A 17,961-nucleotide genomic window follows, 5' to 3' on the forward strand; every position below is an offset into this window, starting at 1 on the left:
TTCCTGTAAAGTTCAAGGATATTTTCTCAAGTGTTTGTCTGATTGTCCGATCTTGGGTTGTGGACAAATTAAAAGAACAGTTTATACTTGTGGCAACTAATATAAAAGGATATAGACTACTTTGATAGAGTAGTTAACATCCATGTTAGATGTAGGCTGTATTTGATAGTTTGTGGGTCAGCATGTTATTAGATTATTAAGGCGTTGGTTTGTTGATTGGAAGGTCTGGATTCAAGCATCAGTGCTTCCACTGTTGGACCCTGGGGCAAGGCCCTGAAGTTTGTCTGCTCAAGGCACACTGTATCATAGCTGCCCCTGCAATCTGACTTCCAAAGCTGGGATTTGTACAGAAAAGAATTCCACTGTGCTGTAAGGTAATGTGTGGTAATAATTGACTGCTTCTTCTATTTCAGTTCTCTTAAATGAAATTCTGTAAAAAAAAATAAAGTTTGTTTGCTGATTAGTGATGGTTGATTTCAGACAGAATGTTCTTAGGCAATGGGTGTGGTTTACATTCGGGACCTGTTGTAGGTCCGTATGGGTCTGACTGCAGTTCCTGGGCTTCTTGTTTAGAGCTAGAACTGGCAATATTGCAAAAGAAATTACCTAGATTTGTTGTATGATTCTTGATAGATTTTTTTTTTCTAACATAATTCAATTCTAAATAAATTGTGACTTTTTTAGTAGTATGGGCTTTGGAAAATGTAGATATGCAAAATAGTACTGTGGTGTCAATTTGTGGTGCTTTTAATAAGTAATATTTAAAGAATGGATATTGAAAACAAACAGTGAGCCCTGATTTATCTACAGTTATAAATAGAAACCATGTTGCTCATGATATGAAATGCCACCACAACTGAGAAGGGGTATTCTTGGGGTAAAAATGGGGTATTTTTCTCAAATCCTAGTTTCTTTCCAGTTTGACATCAGGTCAGCAGTGTTGCACATAGGATCAGAAATAAACAGAATAAAATTCCTTACTTGTTATACAGTTTATACACATATTAGCGTTAGATTAATCAAGAAAAATGCACGTTTATTTGATCAATCAAAACCATTGAGTATACAGTTTGCTGTTTGAGAATGATATTATAGGTCTTATCTGTGTTAGCAGCCTAACTAGTTGATAACAGCACACTGTACCAATTCCATATATCTAAAAAAAATAAAATAAAATCCCCAAATGTTTCCCATCAAAATTTTCCCTGCTTAAGAAGCCTGTGGTTTTCCTTCCTGTATATATGAACAACGATCTTGATTAGACCATTTCGAAAAATAATTTGAAAAGATTAATTTACTTAACATAAATTAATTGTGAAAATCACCAAGCATCAGAACTTTAAACTTAAGACCATATGAAACACTACCTATAATTTTGACATCAAATCCATTTTTTCTCTTTTGAATAAAAAGTTATGGTGTAATTTTTTTTGTATGTTTGTTTTGTTTTTTCTTTCAAGAAGACATGGTAAATGTGAATATTTAACATTAACTTTTTTGACTTTATCATTTATTTGGTTTTCCTGTGTCAGTGATAAATACACTGCCTCTGGCATCTAGGACACAATTTCCTCTTGCTTACTGTGTATTTTTATGTAACGTCTTTATGTCCCTGATGTTTATTTTATATGCCAAACTTGAAGTCCCTGTTGTAAAATATGATCATTTTCTGCAAGTCAGCATAAACCCTTATGTTTTGTAGCACTGTAAATATACATGAAATATATGAAACCATTAAAAAAGTCACTGAAGTGGCATAAATGTTTTTCTGTTTTCTCTCCTTAGGGGAAAAAGAAGTTGAATAATTTAAAGTGTATTAATTGAGATTGAACTGTTGTGAGAACTAGAGAACATGCCTCCAAGGCCATCGTCTGGAGAATTATGGGGCATCCATTTGATGCCCCCCAGGATTTTGGTGGATTGTCTGCTGCCGAATGGCATGATACTGACCCTGGAGTGCCTCCGTGAGGCCACACTTGTCACCATCAAACATGAATTGTTTAAGGAAGCACGGAAGTTCCCACTCCATCACCTGCTGCAAGAGGAAGCCTCATACATCTTTGTCAGTGTAACACAGGAAGCAGAGCGGGAAGAGTTTTACGATGAGACCAGAAGACTCTGTGATCTCAGGCTCTTCCAGCCTTTCTTGAAAGTCATCGAACCTGTAGGCAACAGAGAGGAGAAAATTCTCAACCGGGAAATTGGTAGGAACGTTTTTCTTCTTTCTAGGTAATAATTGTTTTTTTTATACAGGGGTTTCAATCTTAAGAATGAAAATGTTGAGCTGTCAGCAACTTATCTCTTTGCTAAAAGCACTGATACGGTGCGTACTAAGTTATTGGATAGTGTGAATTCAAATGTAGTTTCGCAAACCTGATCATTTGCTAAAAACGATATGTTTTTGCAGTAAGAACTGCCTCAAACGGATCGCCAGCCACTGACGTTTAGCTGGTCAGCAAATATGAAAAATGCTTTAATACAATCTAAAGATGGGGTTCTGTACTTTTTTTTTGAATACAATGAAATTCTAAATCTGTAAGTAAGTAACACACTCATACAACAGTGTAAACATTTCAAATTCAAACATAAAATTAAAGAAATATAGTGCATATGTGTGAAATGTTGTTTTTTTTTTGTAATATCTGCAAAACAGCAGGGGGGAAGAAAAACTAAGCTTCTCATGTTGTTCACATGCAAGAAGAATATATTGCACATAGTTCACAGACACAGCAAATGTTTGTGTTTTGACTCTTAGTGCCCACCCATTTCACATTACCCTTACCTCTGTTTAGATACTAACCAACCCATATTAAAATCTTCTTGAATGTTCCACTTGTTCTGTGTTTCAGGTTTTGCAATTGGTATGCCTGTCTGCGAGTTTGATCTAGTGAAGGATCCCGAAGTGCAGGACTTCAGGCGAAATATACTGAACGTCTGCAAAGATTCAGTAGAACTCAGAGATTCAAATGGGCCTCATAGTCGTGCATTATATGTTTACCCTCCCAACGTGGAGTCTTCACCAGAGCTTCCAAAGCACATTTTTGGCAAATTAGACAAAGGTAGGTGGTGTGAATGCTACCCATAATACTCGGTTTAATGTCATATCATAGTTATTTTATGTCCTTTTTAAACTCAAATTGAGGTAGGAAGAATGTGATTTATTTATTTATTTTTTGTAACCTTTGTTTGGCATTGATGCACAAGGATGCATACGCAACAAGTACTCAGCATTTTTTTAGCCTGATTTATATCTACTGCATCTGTGATAACCATAAACATTTGTCCTGTACCATGAAAAGAACAGAAAACCCACATATAATAAAATGGACATATTAATGCATATCACATATTTTACATGTACAGTACATTTTCCTCATATTTTGCGATGAAAATATTTCTATTTCTGTGAGTGTTTTACATTGTCAGTCATTGTAGGCTAGTGGAAATGTTGTATTTAAATGACACAAAATGCAGAAGAAAGTAGAGCACATTGCTAGACCATAGTGTTATTTTCACTTTTCAGTGGGTATTTCAGAAATATTTAATTTGGTAAATGCAGAAAAAATCTGCCAACTAGCCAACCTGATTTTTGATGGGTAAACTTTGGACTGGTAGTTTGAAAGAAACTGGTAGGACAAAAGAAATCCTGTATTATGGCATGCTTGATCAGTATTTTAAGCATGTGCATGCAATGAAGCAACATTATTAAGGTAAATACATATTCAAATGTATAAATTTAAATTACAGTTGGTCATTTCTTTAAGATAATATAATAATGGTGCATTGTGTTCCCTGGTTGAAAACCACTTTGTAACTATTCCTGCAAATACTACTATTAAATAATAAAAGCTGCTTGCCGGTCATGTGTTAAATATATTCCAGTGTTATTGTTATTTATTCTGAGTTCAAGTAATTAATGGCATTAATTATGTCACATACAGTGTGATTTTACCTTAAAATGTTATATAGTGTCAAAATCCTTACATCGAAATTGTGGATAGAGAAGTGTTAGCAATGCTAATGCCATGAGGTGGGGAATACCTTTTGCCTTGATTAATGAAGCATTCATATCAGCACTCAAATTCACTTTTACCATGACTTAAATGGTATTAACTAGCATACTTGTTGGCTGCTTAGCATGCCAAGAAAGGGAAAACTGGTAAGTGGAAGTTGGCAAAGGCATATAAATTTTAAAATGGCTAAATTTTTTGGTTGTGTTGGTTTATCAAGTGTATATCATGTATTTTTAATTCATTGGAAAATAATTCAGCACTCAGTCCTAGATTCCCATTTTAAGTGAGTTTTAAGTTGATTTTTCTGTACATGGACATTAAAGTTATTATCCATTGTAACCATGTATAGGCTAAAATTCACTGATTACACTAAAGGTCTGATCTTCTTAAACATCTCTTTTCAAGTCATATTGATTTTTTTCCCCCTTCTGAATCCAGGGCAGATTATCGTGGTCATCTGGGTTATTGTGTCACCCAACAATGACAAGCAGAAGTACACACTGAAGATCAACCATGACTGTGTCCCTGAGCAGGTGATAGCAGAAGCCATCAGGAAAAAGACGCGCAGTATGCTGTTGTCAGCCGAGCAGCTGAAGATGTGTGTGCAGGAATACCAGGGCAAGTACATCCTCAAAGTGTGTGGCTGTGACGAGTACCTGCTGGAAAAGTACCCAATCAGTCAATATAAGGTACAGGATTAAATTCCCACAAACTTGCTTTTTACCGTAATCACTAGCTTCGTTAAAAATCAGCTGCACACAAAATTACAATATATGTTTTTCTAAATTAAGAGCCTTTTGAATTTCTTTCTCTTCCTCTTATCCTCTCCTTGGAGGAGACTACGTCAGTCTTGCCAATGTATAAGTAACAGAATTAGCCACCACAATACATCAGCTTCTCTGTCTCCTTATGAGATCATGAGTCAATTTTACATAAATAATTTTAGTGTAGTTAAAAAAGACTGAGAAATTTACTAAAATTGCTGCTAAACTAAAATTTTCTTTTTTATTGGTACTTCAGGCCTTTATTTCTGCAATGCTGCTTTGCGTGATTGTAAAAAGTGTTATACTTGTAGGCTTGTTTATACAGTAGTAACAATGTGCTGTTGCATTGATCTTATTGTTGTTGTTGTTTTTTTTTTTTCACCAATTCTGTCAAGCAATGGCAAGCTACATTTAGATTTACATTTCCAGCATTTAGCAGATGCCCTCATCCAAAGCGACTTACATTTTATCTCATTTTTATACAACTGAGCAATTGAGGGTTAAGGGCCTTGCTCAGGGGCCCAGCAGTGGCAGCTTGGTGGACGTAGGAATCAAACTCACAACCTTCAGATTGGTAGCCCAACACCTTAGGCTACTAGGCTACCACATCCCACTACAACCCGTTGTATGTTTATCAGTCAGGTTTTCCCACTCTTTATTATTTTTAATACATTTAATACACTATTTCTCTCACTAGGTGGCAGACAAACACAGTCTGTTGAAGAAATTTCTCAGATACTGTTCGAAAACCAGTGTGTAGTTTACTGTGGAACAACATAAATATATGCTTACATTTTATGTAAGATGGTGCATTTTGTGTTTTTGTTGTTGTTGAATACACCATCCCAGGGTGATGAGTAGGAATTCTTACTTGACTTGAGTCACCATTTTCTTTTAATTCTACTAAAACTTTCAGAAATATATTTTTTTTCTTTCCCTCTGTTTCTTTCTCTCTCAGTATGTGAGGAGTTGCATTATGCTGGGCCGAATGCCAAACCTAATGCTGATGTCAAAAGATAGCTTATACTCCCAGCTGCCCATGGACACATTCACCATGCCCTCGTACTCACGCCGCATCTCCACAGCCACACCATACATGAATGGGGAAGCCTCCAGCAAATCCCTGTGGACCATCAACAGCAACCTGAGAATACGTGTACTCTGTGCAACATACGTCAATGTAAACATCCGGGACATTGATAAGGTGCTTACCTAAAAAACAACATTAAAAATTTGTTAGAATTTAAAACTATGATTACAATAAGCAGCTCAGAACATGGCTGTTTACAGTATTTTCCGCACCATAAGGCGCACCAGATTATAAGGTGCAGTCTCAATTACGGGGTCTATTTCTGTACTTAACCCATACATAAGGCGCACCGTGTTATAAGGCGCATTCTAAAACATACGGTCCGCAAATAAGGTAATGGAAGCAAAACAGTGAGTTTAGTTGAACTTTATTCTACTATTTAACAATACACACACACTATTTTTTAATCAATCCTCTCCCACAAATCCATCAAACTCGGCGCAGTACATTTTCTTGCTTCCTCCACTTCCGAACCATAGATTCAATGGGTAAGGTAGGTAAGGTAGGTACACTTACATTAGGTAAGTGTACGTACTGTACGTATTACGTAATGTCCTCTGATTGGTTTATCGCTGCCAGCGTACGTAGTGTATGTATTACGTCCCTGTGTCAGCGGGAAATGGTCGGACAGTCAATAAAGTGGAGCGCTTACCAAAGTTGCACAACATTTTTACAGTTTTTTGGAACTCAGTGCACACTGGATTATTAAGCGCACGGCCGACTTTTGAGAAAATTTAAGGCTTTTAGGTGCGCCTTATAGTGCAGAAAATACTGTATATGTTTATTTTTTACGTATTTATGATATATCAGAGTGTTGGCCAGAAAAAACAGAGCCAGAAAAAACAAAAAACTGTGGTGGGAACAGAGTCTGTATGAGACTCCAGTCAATTGCAATTGTACACACAAATTAAACAACTAGGAGCAGTTTAGCATGAGCGAGTCCACCTACCAGCAATATGTTGTTTTAAATGAGTTGGGACGAATAAGAGAACTTGGTAGAAATCTGGATATCAGTATTCACTTTATGCATAGTGTGTCCTTTCAAACATAGCACCCTTGTTCTTTGTATGTTTAAGGTGTCCTATCGCTTGTATTCTCGTATAGATTTATGTCCGGACAGGGATCTACCATGGAGGAGAGCAGTTATGTGACAATGTCAACACGCAACGTGTTCCATGTTCAAACCCAAGGTACTGCACAAATAAACTGTTATTGCATACTAACAAACCAGAACAGGAACACTATTTTGTGGTATATAAGGCATGTTTGATTTAATATCTCTCTACTGTTCTTTTAGGTGGAATGAGTGGCTTATGTATGACATGAACATTCATGACATTCCACGGGCTGCTCGTCTTTGTCTTTCCATCTGTTCTGTGAAGGGGAGGAAAGGAGCAAAAGAGGTGCCAACATACTTCCTGTCTATACCATTTTTAAATAACAGCCAGATAAGACAGGGTGTCGCTAATGTTAATTATGCGGATTAGTAAAGCCATCACCTGTAACTGAACCACAGACTCAAAAGTCATAACACCCAGATTTTTAAGCTTTGCAACAGCAGACGGAATTAAAATGCTAAGTTGATTTGTATTGTATTTTGAGGATTTATTTGTCTTGTCTCAGTGACGATATGACAATTTAATTTAATTTATTGGTGAATTGTCTCTCATTGCGTTGTGGCTTTTTCATTCTGTCTCAGGAGCACTGTCCACTGGCTTGGGGAAATGTAAACCTCTTTGACTACACACATACACTGGTATCTGGGAAAATGGCACTGAACCTTTGGCCGGTGCCACATGGCCTAGAGGATCTGCTAAACCCCATCGGTGTCACAGGCTCCAACCCCAACAAGGTGTCAGTTCAGTGCAGCCATATTTGAGACAGGGAGTGGAGCTATAAGCAGTCTAGTACTACTACTAGTTTGGTTGCATTTGCACTTATGACATTTAACGTGTAATCAGTATCGATTTTTAAAACACACTTTCCTTACTGCGTTGACTAGGAAACCCCATGTCTTGAGTTAGAATTTGACTACTTCAGCTGTCCTGTGAAGTTTCCTGACAAGGCCACAATAGAGGATCATGCTATTAAGATGCTGTCCAGGGAAACGGGATACAATTACTTTCAGTCAGGACAGGTGAGCATCCATTCAAGCATACTACTTTCTTAATTATAGCAGATTTTTTTAATTTTCATCTTAATAATATTTGTATTTAATTAATTAATTTGGGGGTTTTCTTTGCTTCTTGCCTCAAACTTTATGTATTGCTCTATTCACTGAGATGTACTTATTTGTTTTTGCAACCCCTGAAAAGTTTTTCTGGCATAAATAAGAACAGAGAAAGTGTAAGAGAAATATGAAGAATAGTCATTTACTAATTTCTCATTGTAGTTAAATATTTATTTTGTGTGATTTTACTTAATCAATATTTGGATGCTTTCATAATTGTCTTTCAACTTGTAGGCTTATACTCATTTTAATTTTTAGAAAAACTTTAATTTTACTTTAACTTATACTTATTTTAATATGTGCATGTATTGAGATTTATGCACCCTTTTTTTTCTCCACAGAGCAACAGACAGGCTCGAGACCACCACATAATGGAGAGTGATCTTGAGCAACTCCGGCAAATAGCAAACCGAGACCCACTTTCTGAGATCACTGAGCAGGAAAAGGACTTCCTGTGGAGACACCGGTATTTCAGCATCATCCATATCTCATTTTTTACAGTACTTTTGTCTCTATGACATCTGGTGCTGGTCTCTAAAAGATCAAGCTTATTTGTGTTTTTCAGGCAGTATTGTAAAACTATACCAGAGATTCTTCCTAAGATTCTCCTTGCTGTAAAGTGGAACGCGAGAGATGAAGTCTCACAGGTTGTGAAGAAGCTTTATTAACATTATCCCGAATTGTTTAAGAAAAACAATAAATATGCTAATCTTGTAGCATGCATGTCCATTACTTACTACTATTTAAACAGAAGCATCATAATTTAAGATTAAATTCAATTGTGCTCTGGAATGTAGATGTTTTTAATCACATGGATTTAAAATTGCTATGCAGATACATAACATCCAAGTTACCTCATAATGATTGGCCATTACATTGATGTGTTCCTTGTTTCTTGTTCTGTGTATGATGTATATTGGAATTTTGGTTGCATTTTCACTCTTGCATAACAGCTTACTAAAATGTGTCCTGAAATGTTTTAAAGTTCTTTTTGGAGTATTTACATCTGCATTATAAGTTTAGTTTTCACTTTTCACCTTTTAACATGTCATCCTTCTTTCCCTCGCTCAGATGTATTGTCTTCTAAAAGGCTGGCCTCAAATAAAACCAGAACAAGCCATGGAGTTACTTGACTGCAACTATCCAGATCCAATGATACGAGAATTTGCAGTACAGTGCCTTGAGAAATATTTGACCGATGATAAACTCTCTCAGTACCTTATTCAGTTGGTCCAGGTTAGTTTCTTTTGGTTTGTCAAATTTGACATTTTTCCACAATAAAAATTCCATGGTGCACAATAAACAACACAAATGGTTTGCATGTATGTGGTGTGTGTGTGTCCTACAGGTTTTGAAGTATGAACAGTACCTTGATAACCCCTTGGTGCGATTTCTGCTGAAGAGGGCCCTGACCAACCAGAGGATTGGACATTTCTTTTTTTGGCATTTGAAGTGAGTGACTCTTGAACAGGATGTTGATTATACATAGGCAGTGGTGTGTGTAGATTAATATACCTGATGATGTTTGCAAAAGGATGTTTAGTTCCTTGAGGAAATGTCATGTTTACATTGTGTGAAAATATTTGTTTGCATTTGTAATCACATTGCAAATACCAACTCTATTCCAACTCATTGCTAAACTGAATTCAGACCTAATGTTTCATCTCAATTCTCATGATCTAGCTTCTGATCAGTGAACAGCTTGATAATGAGCTAATGAAATGCAACAGACAAATTAAAAGAGAGTTGTTGTTCTTCAGTCTTGCAAACTTGTCTGTGAATTTCACATTTGTCTGGTGCCTGTGAATTTTTGTTTTTGTTTTGGGTAAATAATTACAGTAATTCTGAATTGCTACAATTTAATGGTAGGGTATTTATTTTTCATGCTTTAGCAATATCACAAATATCAGAAACTAACTGCACTGTATGTGTCGCAGGTCAGAGATGCACAACAAGACGGTGAGTCAGCGTTTCGGTCTGCTGTTGGAGTCATACTGCCGTGCATGTGGCATGTATTTGAAGCACTTGGGCAGACAGGTGGAAGCCATGGAGAAACTCATCAACCTCACAGACATTCTCAAGCAGGAGAAGAAGGATGAGACACAGAAGGTAGAGTATGTTCGCTCTTTTTGAATTATGCTGTTTTGTGTGGCAATTTTCTTCTTGTTTGAGTTGGTTATGAACTTTTGTCTAACCTCGCTACTCTTTGATGTGTATCTTTAGGTGCAGATGAAGTTTCTAGTGGAGCAGATGAGGAGGCCAGATTATATGGATGCCCTTCAAAACTTTACCTCTCCGTTGAATCCAGCCCACCAGCTCGGCAACCTACGGTGAGCCAGTTAAACACTAGCACTTTCCAGCATTTTCAACTTGACACATCACAGAAACTAATTTTTGTCGTTGCTTCGTATTTTATATTTGCCTTAGGCTTGAAGAATGCAGAATCATGTCCTCAGCCAAGAGACCTTTGTGGCTTAATTGGGAAAACCCTGATATCATGTCAGAGCTTCTCTTCCAGAACAATGAGATTATCTTTAAGAATGGGGATGGTCAGTCAAATCTATCAATCAATCAATCAATCAATCTATCTATCTATCTATCTATCTATCTATCTATCTATCTATCTATCTATCTATCTATCTATCTATCTATCTATCTATCTATCTATCTATCTATCTATCTATCTATCTATCTATCTATCTATCTATCTATCTATCTATCCATCCAGCCAATGCTTTATATGTAAATACATCTGGAGTGTGAGGTTTAAACATACTTCAAACAAACCAATTCCTTTATAGACCTGAGGCAAGATATGCTGACACTTCAAATCATTAAAATAATGGAGAACATCTGGCAGAACCAAGGGTTAGACCTCAGGTACTTCTGTTTTCTCATTAAACTGTTATTCATCTTTATTCAGATAGCACTTATATGATTGACTAATCATTTGTAGCGTTATGCTTTGATTTCTTTATAGAATGCTTCCCTATGGCTGCCTGTCCATTGGAGATTGTGTGGGTCTTATTGAAGTTGTGAGGAGTTCTCATACCATCATGCAAATCCAGTGTAAAGGTGGGCTCAAAGGAGCGTTGCAGTTTAATAGCTCCACCCTGCACCAGTGGCTGAAGGACAAGAACAAGGGCGAGATGTAAGCTTTTGCAATGACTGAACTAGCTTCAGGCACATTTCTTTTAATAACGCATAGTTACATTTTTGGTGTGTGTTTTTTTTTCTGGGGGGAATATACATCACTGTAGGTATGACCTGGCCATTGACCTGTTCACTCGATCCTGTGCTGGTTATTGCGTAGCCACTTTTATTCTGGGCATCGGTGACCGACACAACAGTAACATAATGGTTAAGGAAGATGGACAGGTATGTTTCTAGATCCTCCCATGTATATTTATATTTTTAAGCATGAGTATTAATAACCTCTGTTTTATTTAGCTGTTTCACATAGATTTTGGTCACTTCCTGGATCATAAAAAGAAGAAGTTTGGCTACAAGAGAGAGCGAGTGCCATTTGTCTTAACTCAAGACTTCTTGATTGTGATTAGCAAAGGAGGAACACAAGAATGCACTAAAACAAGGGAGTTTGAGAGGTATGTTTTTGAAGTTCACCAGCATCCATCTCTGGTAATTTGAGTAACAGTAACCCTTTTTTGGGTTCAAGCAGTTCCCAAATCACTTTTCCCCACCTGACAATAGTTTAAAGTCCAATTGCTTGCTAAAATTCTTTCTTCTAGATTCCTGTATTACCATTAATTTATAGCTGCAGCATATATTATGCTAAAATAACTTGAAAAAGATTGAGAAAAGCAGATTGTGTAGGTTGGGGGCTTTAATGCTGCACAATTAATCATATCACAATCGCAATCGCGATGTCAGCCTGTGCGATTATATGATGGCAAAATGTTGCGATTTTATTAAAAAATAAGTGGCGTCTGTGGTCACTTGACTGGATCTAGTGTGCAGTGCAGAAACTAGAACAACAATGGATGCGGTGGAGATTGACACTGAACAGGTAGCCAAAAAAAAAACTCTGCCTAGGTTATATGGCGATATTTTGGCTTTAAGATTACCGACACTGAGCAGAGAGAGGTGCTATGCAAGATTTGCAAATTTTAAGTTGCTACATCACGTGACGACAAATTTATATCAGACGAATACGACAAATTTATATCAGCACCTGGAACAGCACAGAGGAGAAATATGATGAATGCATGATGGCAGAAACCAAGAGACACCTGACAAAGAAAACAAAGAGACAACTGAAGGAAACAAGGCACAAGCTGTTATAGATAACATATATATATAACAAAACACAATTACAGAAGCATTTGCGAGTCTCACGCCATATGATAAGTCTTCGCATAGATATAAAGAAATCAGACTCCATAACACACTTCTTGGCAAAATACATGATGCCTATACACACCGTTAGTAAAGTGGGATTTCAGAAAATGATCCGCACGCTGGACAAGAGGTATCAGCTGCCCTCGCAAAACTTTCAAGTAGTGATCCCCAAGCTTTATTACTTGTGCTGTAGCAAAGTTCGAAAGGAAATGGCAACAGTGACATTCTTTTCAACCACTACGGACCTGTAATAAAGCAGGACAAGCGACCCATTAGCTTGACTGTGCACTTTGTCGATGAGGAGTTTGAACTGAAAACCCACTGCATGTAAACAGTGTATTTCCCTGACGAACACACTGGATAGAACATAGCCTTGGGCTTGAGTGAGGCACTGGCTGTGTGGGACCTCTTTGATGAGCGTCAGGTCGCTATTACAACAGACAACAGCACCAAAATTGTCAAAGCAGTGGAGCTTAATCAGTGGACTGGAATCCAGTGCTTTGGGCATAAACTTCACAAGCTTCAAAGAGTTTATACATGTATATTAGTGTATATATAGTATATAGTATACATTATATCCTGCATAATGTCCCTGTTTGTTTGGGCAAAATGTTTAAAATATCTTATTTTTGTCAAAATGTGTATGTTTTTATTTATTGTTTTAATTATTTAGCTATAATTTTGAGAAAATAAGTTTACATGCAAATGTTATTTCATTTAGTAAAAAAAATATTTGTAAAAACATTAGTTTTACAAATAAACATTTTAGCAATATCACTAATGTGTGTGCATTTTCCTTGATAACTAATTAAGTTGACTCTTGGTACCATTTATTATATTGTAATCGCGTATCGCGATATTGACCACAAAAATCGCAATATGAAATTTTTCCCAGATCGTGCAGCCCTATTATTAATGATTTGAATATTTTAGCCTAATATAGATTATATTGTATATAACAAATATAAAATGTAGATATAATTATAACCATAATTATGTCAAATATAATCTTAATAACAAAAGTTGTTAAAAATGAAACCTTAAGATAGATAAATAGTAAAATGTCTTTTGCCCTGCAGGTTTCAGGAGATGTGCTACAAGGCATACCTGGCTATCCGACAGCACGCCAATCTCTTTATCAATCTGTTCTCAATGATGCTGGGCTCCGGCATGCCAGAGTTGCAATCATTTGATGACATTGCCTACATCCGCAAAACTCTGGCACTTGATAAGACTGAACAGGAGGCTCTGGACTACTTCATGAAGCAGATGAATGATGCTCACCATGGTGGATGGACCACAAAGATGGACTGGATCTTCCACACCATTCGACACCATGCCCAGAACTGAGCTGGAGCACATATGAAAGGTGTTTGAACTAAAACAGGACCCATTGCCCGGAACCTACTGGCCTATCTTTGCTAGTAGAAACATGGCAGCCAGACCTCAAAGTTGGGTTAAATGTGCCCCCAACTGACCTTCAGAGCACTAAACAATCCAAAAGATCTTTCTTCTCTTTTAATCTCCTTTCTGGCATTCATACAGAAGAGTACTAACCCTAAACTTTGTCCAGAAAGGTTGTATATTGTTGCCTGTAGTTTTGTACTGATGACTTTTTTTTTTTGGTTTGTTCTTGCTGCTCTTTTCCTGGAGAGACCATGGTTATTTTATTTTATTTTTATTTCAGATTTTCTTTTGAGAAAAAAAAGTCAACAGGAAGCGTTCTTTATTTTTAGAGCGCTCTTTTGATTACTCATGTCTTCCTCCAAGTACAAATGCCTTTAAATATGCATGGAACCTCTGAGGAACTCGTAGATTAAACAGGGTAGTATTTTTGTTGTTCAGTCTGCGTCCTGAAGGATGGTTTCTGTAGCAAATGTAGAGGATTTGGCATTTCTCCTAGTCTTGTTTAAATACTTTGCTCTTGGAAGCTATTGCCCTTGATCACAACAAAGGTTTTTTTGTTTTGATTCTCCATCTCCTTTACAACCATATATTAATGCTGGGATAAAGTAAATTTGGAGTTTGGATAGGATGTATAATTTAAGCAATACAACACTAACTAAACAGAAACATTGTGCAACAGGTCCAAAAGCTACACTGTGGCTCTCACTGAGCAGGCATTTCTTTAAACAGCAACTACCAGGAAACATAATGCGTTTCAACATAGGAAAAAGAAAACATTTCAATTATTTCTCCTCAGCAGTCCCTTCACATACTTTTTTTTTTTTTTTTTATTTTTTTTGACCAGCACAGGTGAAGACGTGATTGAGGTAAAGCCTTAATGGAACTTGATGCTTTGTGGCTGAATGCACAGTCCTCATGTGTACTGCATGCAGCAGTAGAGGCTAACTTGGTGCTTAGTACAACCAGTTTTGTGAACACTTTACTTTCAGAAGAGTTGCTTTATTTTCCACTAACATTAACCATGCAGGTTCATTTATTGTCTGCACATGTCCTCACTTTCATTATGTTCACAGCCATATGGTTTTGTAAGAAATGAAGAATGGTGCTAAATAGAGTCCACTGTATAGAAAGGGAATAAACTCTGGACGAAATGGATGTTTAATGCTAATATGGCTTTGAAAGCTGAGAATGGTTCAGCCGCTAACGTTCACTATACCATTTACACCATAATTACACTTTACGGTAGTTCATGTCTGTATTGTATATAATCTTCAACATCCTGTTTGATCCTTTTTATCCTTCCTTATTATTTGTTTTATGGAGTACACTGTCAGATAGGCTCTGTCAGATAGGCTCTGTCAGGTATGATGTCGGCAGTTTACTCCTGGGGGTTAAAAATTTATATGCATTAAACTTTATGATGTAACATTTGAAAATCCCATGCAAACTCTTTGGGCTGTCTTAGGAAACTGCAGATATGCATTTTACCAGAGCAGCTTTAGCTTTTCTATTAAATGTCTTGTGTGAGAGGGAATCAGGAGTGGCGCTTATTTTGGGGCAAATAGAAAGTGCTCTGACATGCATCCATTTAACAATAAACCATGTGGAAACATGTCTATAACAATCTGATTTTGCTTGACAAAATTCCGAGGGCCAACCAGTAAACGTAAAACAACTGACCTCCAAATGAATATTGTATATGTCCACAATCATTTTTCTTTGGCTTTTTCTTTGTTTGAACCACAACGCCTCATCACTACCTGTTAATCCGACCTCTGTAGTTGTGAAGAAAGCCTGTTGTGTTTTTGCATTACATTTAAGCTGTGAAAATGTAAACATTACAAATGAGGTGCAATTGTGACGTTTGTATGGATGTATATCTGCTGGTGGTGGGAATAGCTTGTGCTCGAGAATTTGCTCAAAACTACACTACTTTAAAAGAAGCTTCATTTTTATTATTATTGTTATTTTAAATTCTATTAATTCAAGCCAAAGGTTCTTTCTACATGTTATGTTCATCTAAATAACCACCTCAAGCATTAAGAGGGCCAATCCCTCCCCTGTTTTTGGATAGCTCAATGTTTAATGAAGATAGATATATCATAAGTCTGAAGGACACTTTTTGTACTGTCACAGAAGTATAGTGCTAATGTGAGAAGTTTCTACCCATCAAATTTGAGACTAATTTATACAGTCTGCCTTTTTTGCTAAGTGCAAAGACCACAGCCATGTTTTTTTTTTTCTTTCTACATCCTGTACAATTCTGTTGGACTATGTTTCACCAACCAATACAAAGTAAAGGAAGGCATCTTTATGTCCTAATTTATTATAAGTATCCTGAAGTAAGATGCCATTGTGCTATTCCTGTTTTCTTGCTCATTCATGTGCTGAATTTAAAATTTTTAAACCTCAATGTGATTCTTATATGCAGTAAACTAAGAGTCAACAGGTATACTGAAATCAACTGATGTATGCTTTTGCACTTTGTAATATTACTTTCCCCTTATTTAAAATGCCTTCAGTCCTAAAGGACAGAGTAGTTTCGACTGCATGTCCTCAGAAGCAGCGTTACCAATTGTACTCCTCTACTGCCTGAAACAGGTCAGATGAATTAGCAGTTAGTCCTTGTAAAGCAGCCTTATGTTAGCCCTCCAGAAGCCATTTAATGCATGGTTGTAGTCACTACTTTTGTGTTTCGTCTGTACAGGTTACAGATCCTTTGGGGCTGGACCCATTTAAAAGCCCATTTTAAAATGTTTGTGATCATGTGCAAATGCTTTGTATTTTCCTTCTTTTTCACCAACCAAGGAACACCAAGATGCTGGACTCTTTTGGCATCTTTTATATGAATTACAATAGAAAAAATAATCATATTTCAGTTTCAAATGTACTTGAATATCATCGCGCCGAACCTTCATTGTATTTTAAGAACAAATCTGTTATTATGGTGTAGCACTGAAAGTTCGCTTGCATAGGCAATTTCATACCGATGATGAATGTGAAAATAGTTTGGTTTTAAGAGACTCTGCTGGAGAAACCCTTACATGAAAGTTTGCCATTTTTAAATCCTATGAAAAATATTTCACACTATGTAAAAAGATGGAGTTAATTGTATAAACTTGTACTGAAAACAAGGTCAAAACTGTTATTCTTAAAATATTTTTGAGTTCTTACATTTCTATATCATTCTCCTTAATGTTTCCCTACTTATTGCTCAACTATATTTTTTCATGTGTAATTATTTTTGGTGGGCCAAAAAATGTTCCATACAGCCATCCTGTATGAAATTTATGTTAAAACCCTATTATTTCTGTTCATTATATGTAGATATAAAAAATATGTGGCCTAAGACTGCACTCTATAGTAACCATCTATAACTAATAACAGACAATAGCCTCATTCTCATTTATTTACTGTTTAATTGTGCACCTCAGTTGAAAAGTTGCTTTGTATCCCCAATTTTTTTTAGTGTTATGTGACTATGTAAAAATAAACATATTTCAAGAAATTTTGCTTGTGGTGATTTTTTATTTATTTATTTATTTATTTATTGGTATGTTTTGTAATTGAGGGAAATTTCCCATCAATTTAGTCTCCATGAATGAGGCTTATTTTAATTCCATTGTTATACAATATGACCACACAGTATTTCAATAAAAACACAGATGGTCAGTGCAATATTATGCAAGATATACTGAAAAAGCAGATGGAGTGTGTGCAATGTTCAATTCAAAGGGTGGAAAATGTTATGCAAAGCTTGGTGTTCACCATATTTGTTCATTTACTCTTGAATAGTTTGCTTCAACACCATGTCACTATGACATGTCATTATTTTATGTTCCATGGAATGTGTTGACTTTTATGTAACTTTGTCTGTGACCTATTAGAGAAACTGATTTTCATTGCAATGCAAAATGTCCATGAATCATTAATATATCATCAATTTCATATTTAATAATCAGGAGATGTAATTGCAGTATTTTTTTTGCAGTTATTATTTACTCTCTCGGGGTCCAAAGGGTGAAATATGGTATAATTTGACAAAGAATTTAGCAATTATATGGGAGCTACTGTTTCAAAGTCAATATTAGAGTGCAA

The 17,961-nt window shown here is 36.3% G+C and overlaps 1 protein-coding gene across 4 annotated transcripts in view; it reads left to right on the plus strand.

The window, feature by feature from the left end:
• pik3ca (phosphatidylinositol-4,5-bisphosphate 3-kinase, catalytic subunit alpha) overlaps window positions 1-17,186 on the plus strand; it is a 19,355-nt gene extending 2,169 nt beyond the window's left edge. For 2 of the 4 annotated variants that reach the window (XM_047807608.1, XM_047807601.1), the window contains 21 exons: window positions 224-374; window positions 1,786-2,204; window positions 2,850-3,059; window positions 4,452-4,702; window positions 5,736-5,981; window positions 6,972-7,057; window positions 7,165-7,270; window positions 7,567-7,719; window positions 7,870-8,004; window positions 8,439-8,563; window positions 8,663-8,744; window positions 9,169-9,333; window positions 9,446-9,549; window positions 10,035-10,206; window positions 10,321-10,427; window positions 10,525-10,646; window positions 10,899-10,977; window positions 11,078-11,248; window positions 11,358-11,475; window positions 11,548-11,702; window positions 13,536-17,186. In XM_047807608.1, the coding sequence (XP_047663564.1) occupies window positions 1,853-2,204; window positions 2,850-3,059; window positions 4,452-4,702; window positions 5,736-5,981; window positions 6,972-7,057; window positions 7,165-7,270; window positions 7,567-7,719; window positions 7,870-8,004; window positions 8,439-8,563; window positions 8,663-8,744; window positions 9,169-9,333; window positions 9,446-9,549; window positions 10,035-10,206; window positions 10,321-10,427; window positions 10,525-10,646; window positions 10,899-10,977; window positions 11,078-11,248; window positions 11,358-11,475; window positions 11,548-11,702; window positions 13,536-13,806 (3,210 nt within the window). In that variant the 5' untranslated portion in view covers window positions 224-374; window positions 1,786-1,852 and the 3' untranslated portion in view covers window positions 13,807-17,186. Of the gene's footprint in view, window positions 1-223; window positions 375-1,785; window positions 2,205-2,407; window positions 2,536-2,849; window positions 3,060-4,451; window positions 4,703-5,735; window positions 5,982-6,971; window positions 7,058-7,164; window positions 7,271-7,566; window positions 7,720-7,869; window positions 8,005-8,438; window positions 8,564-8,662; window positions 8,745-9,168; window positions 9,334-9,445; window positions 9,550-10,034; window positions 10,207-10,320; window positions 10,428-10,524; window positions 10,647-10,898; window positions 10,978-11,077; window positions 11,249-11,357; window positions 11,476-11,547; window positions 11,703-13,535 lie in introns of those variants that run through there. The other 2 variants (XM_047807612.1, XM_047807594.1) reach the window with 2 other exon arrangements.
• The last annotated feature ends 775 nt before the right edge of the window (window positions 17,187-17,961 follow it).

The sequence above is a fragment of the Tachysurus fulvidraco genome, chromosome 2 (genome assembly GCF_022655615.1).
Source record: "Tachysurus fulvidraco isolate hzauxx_2018 chromosome 2, HZAU_PFXX_2.0, whole genome shotgun sequence".
Taxonomy (NCBI): domain Eukaryota; kingdom Metazoa; phylum Chordata; class Actinopteri; order Siluriformes; family Bagridae; genus Tachysurus; species Tachysurus fulvidraco.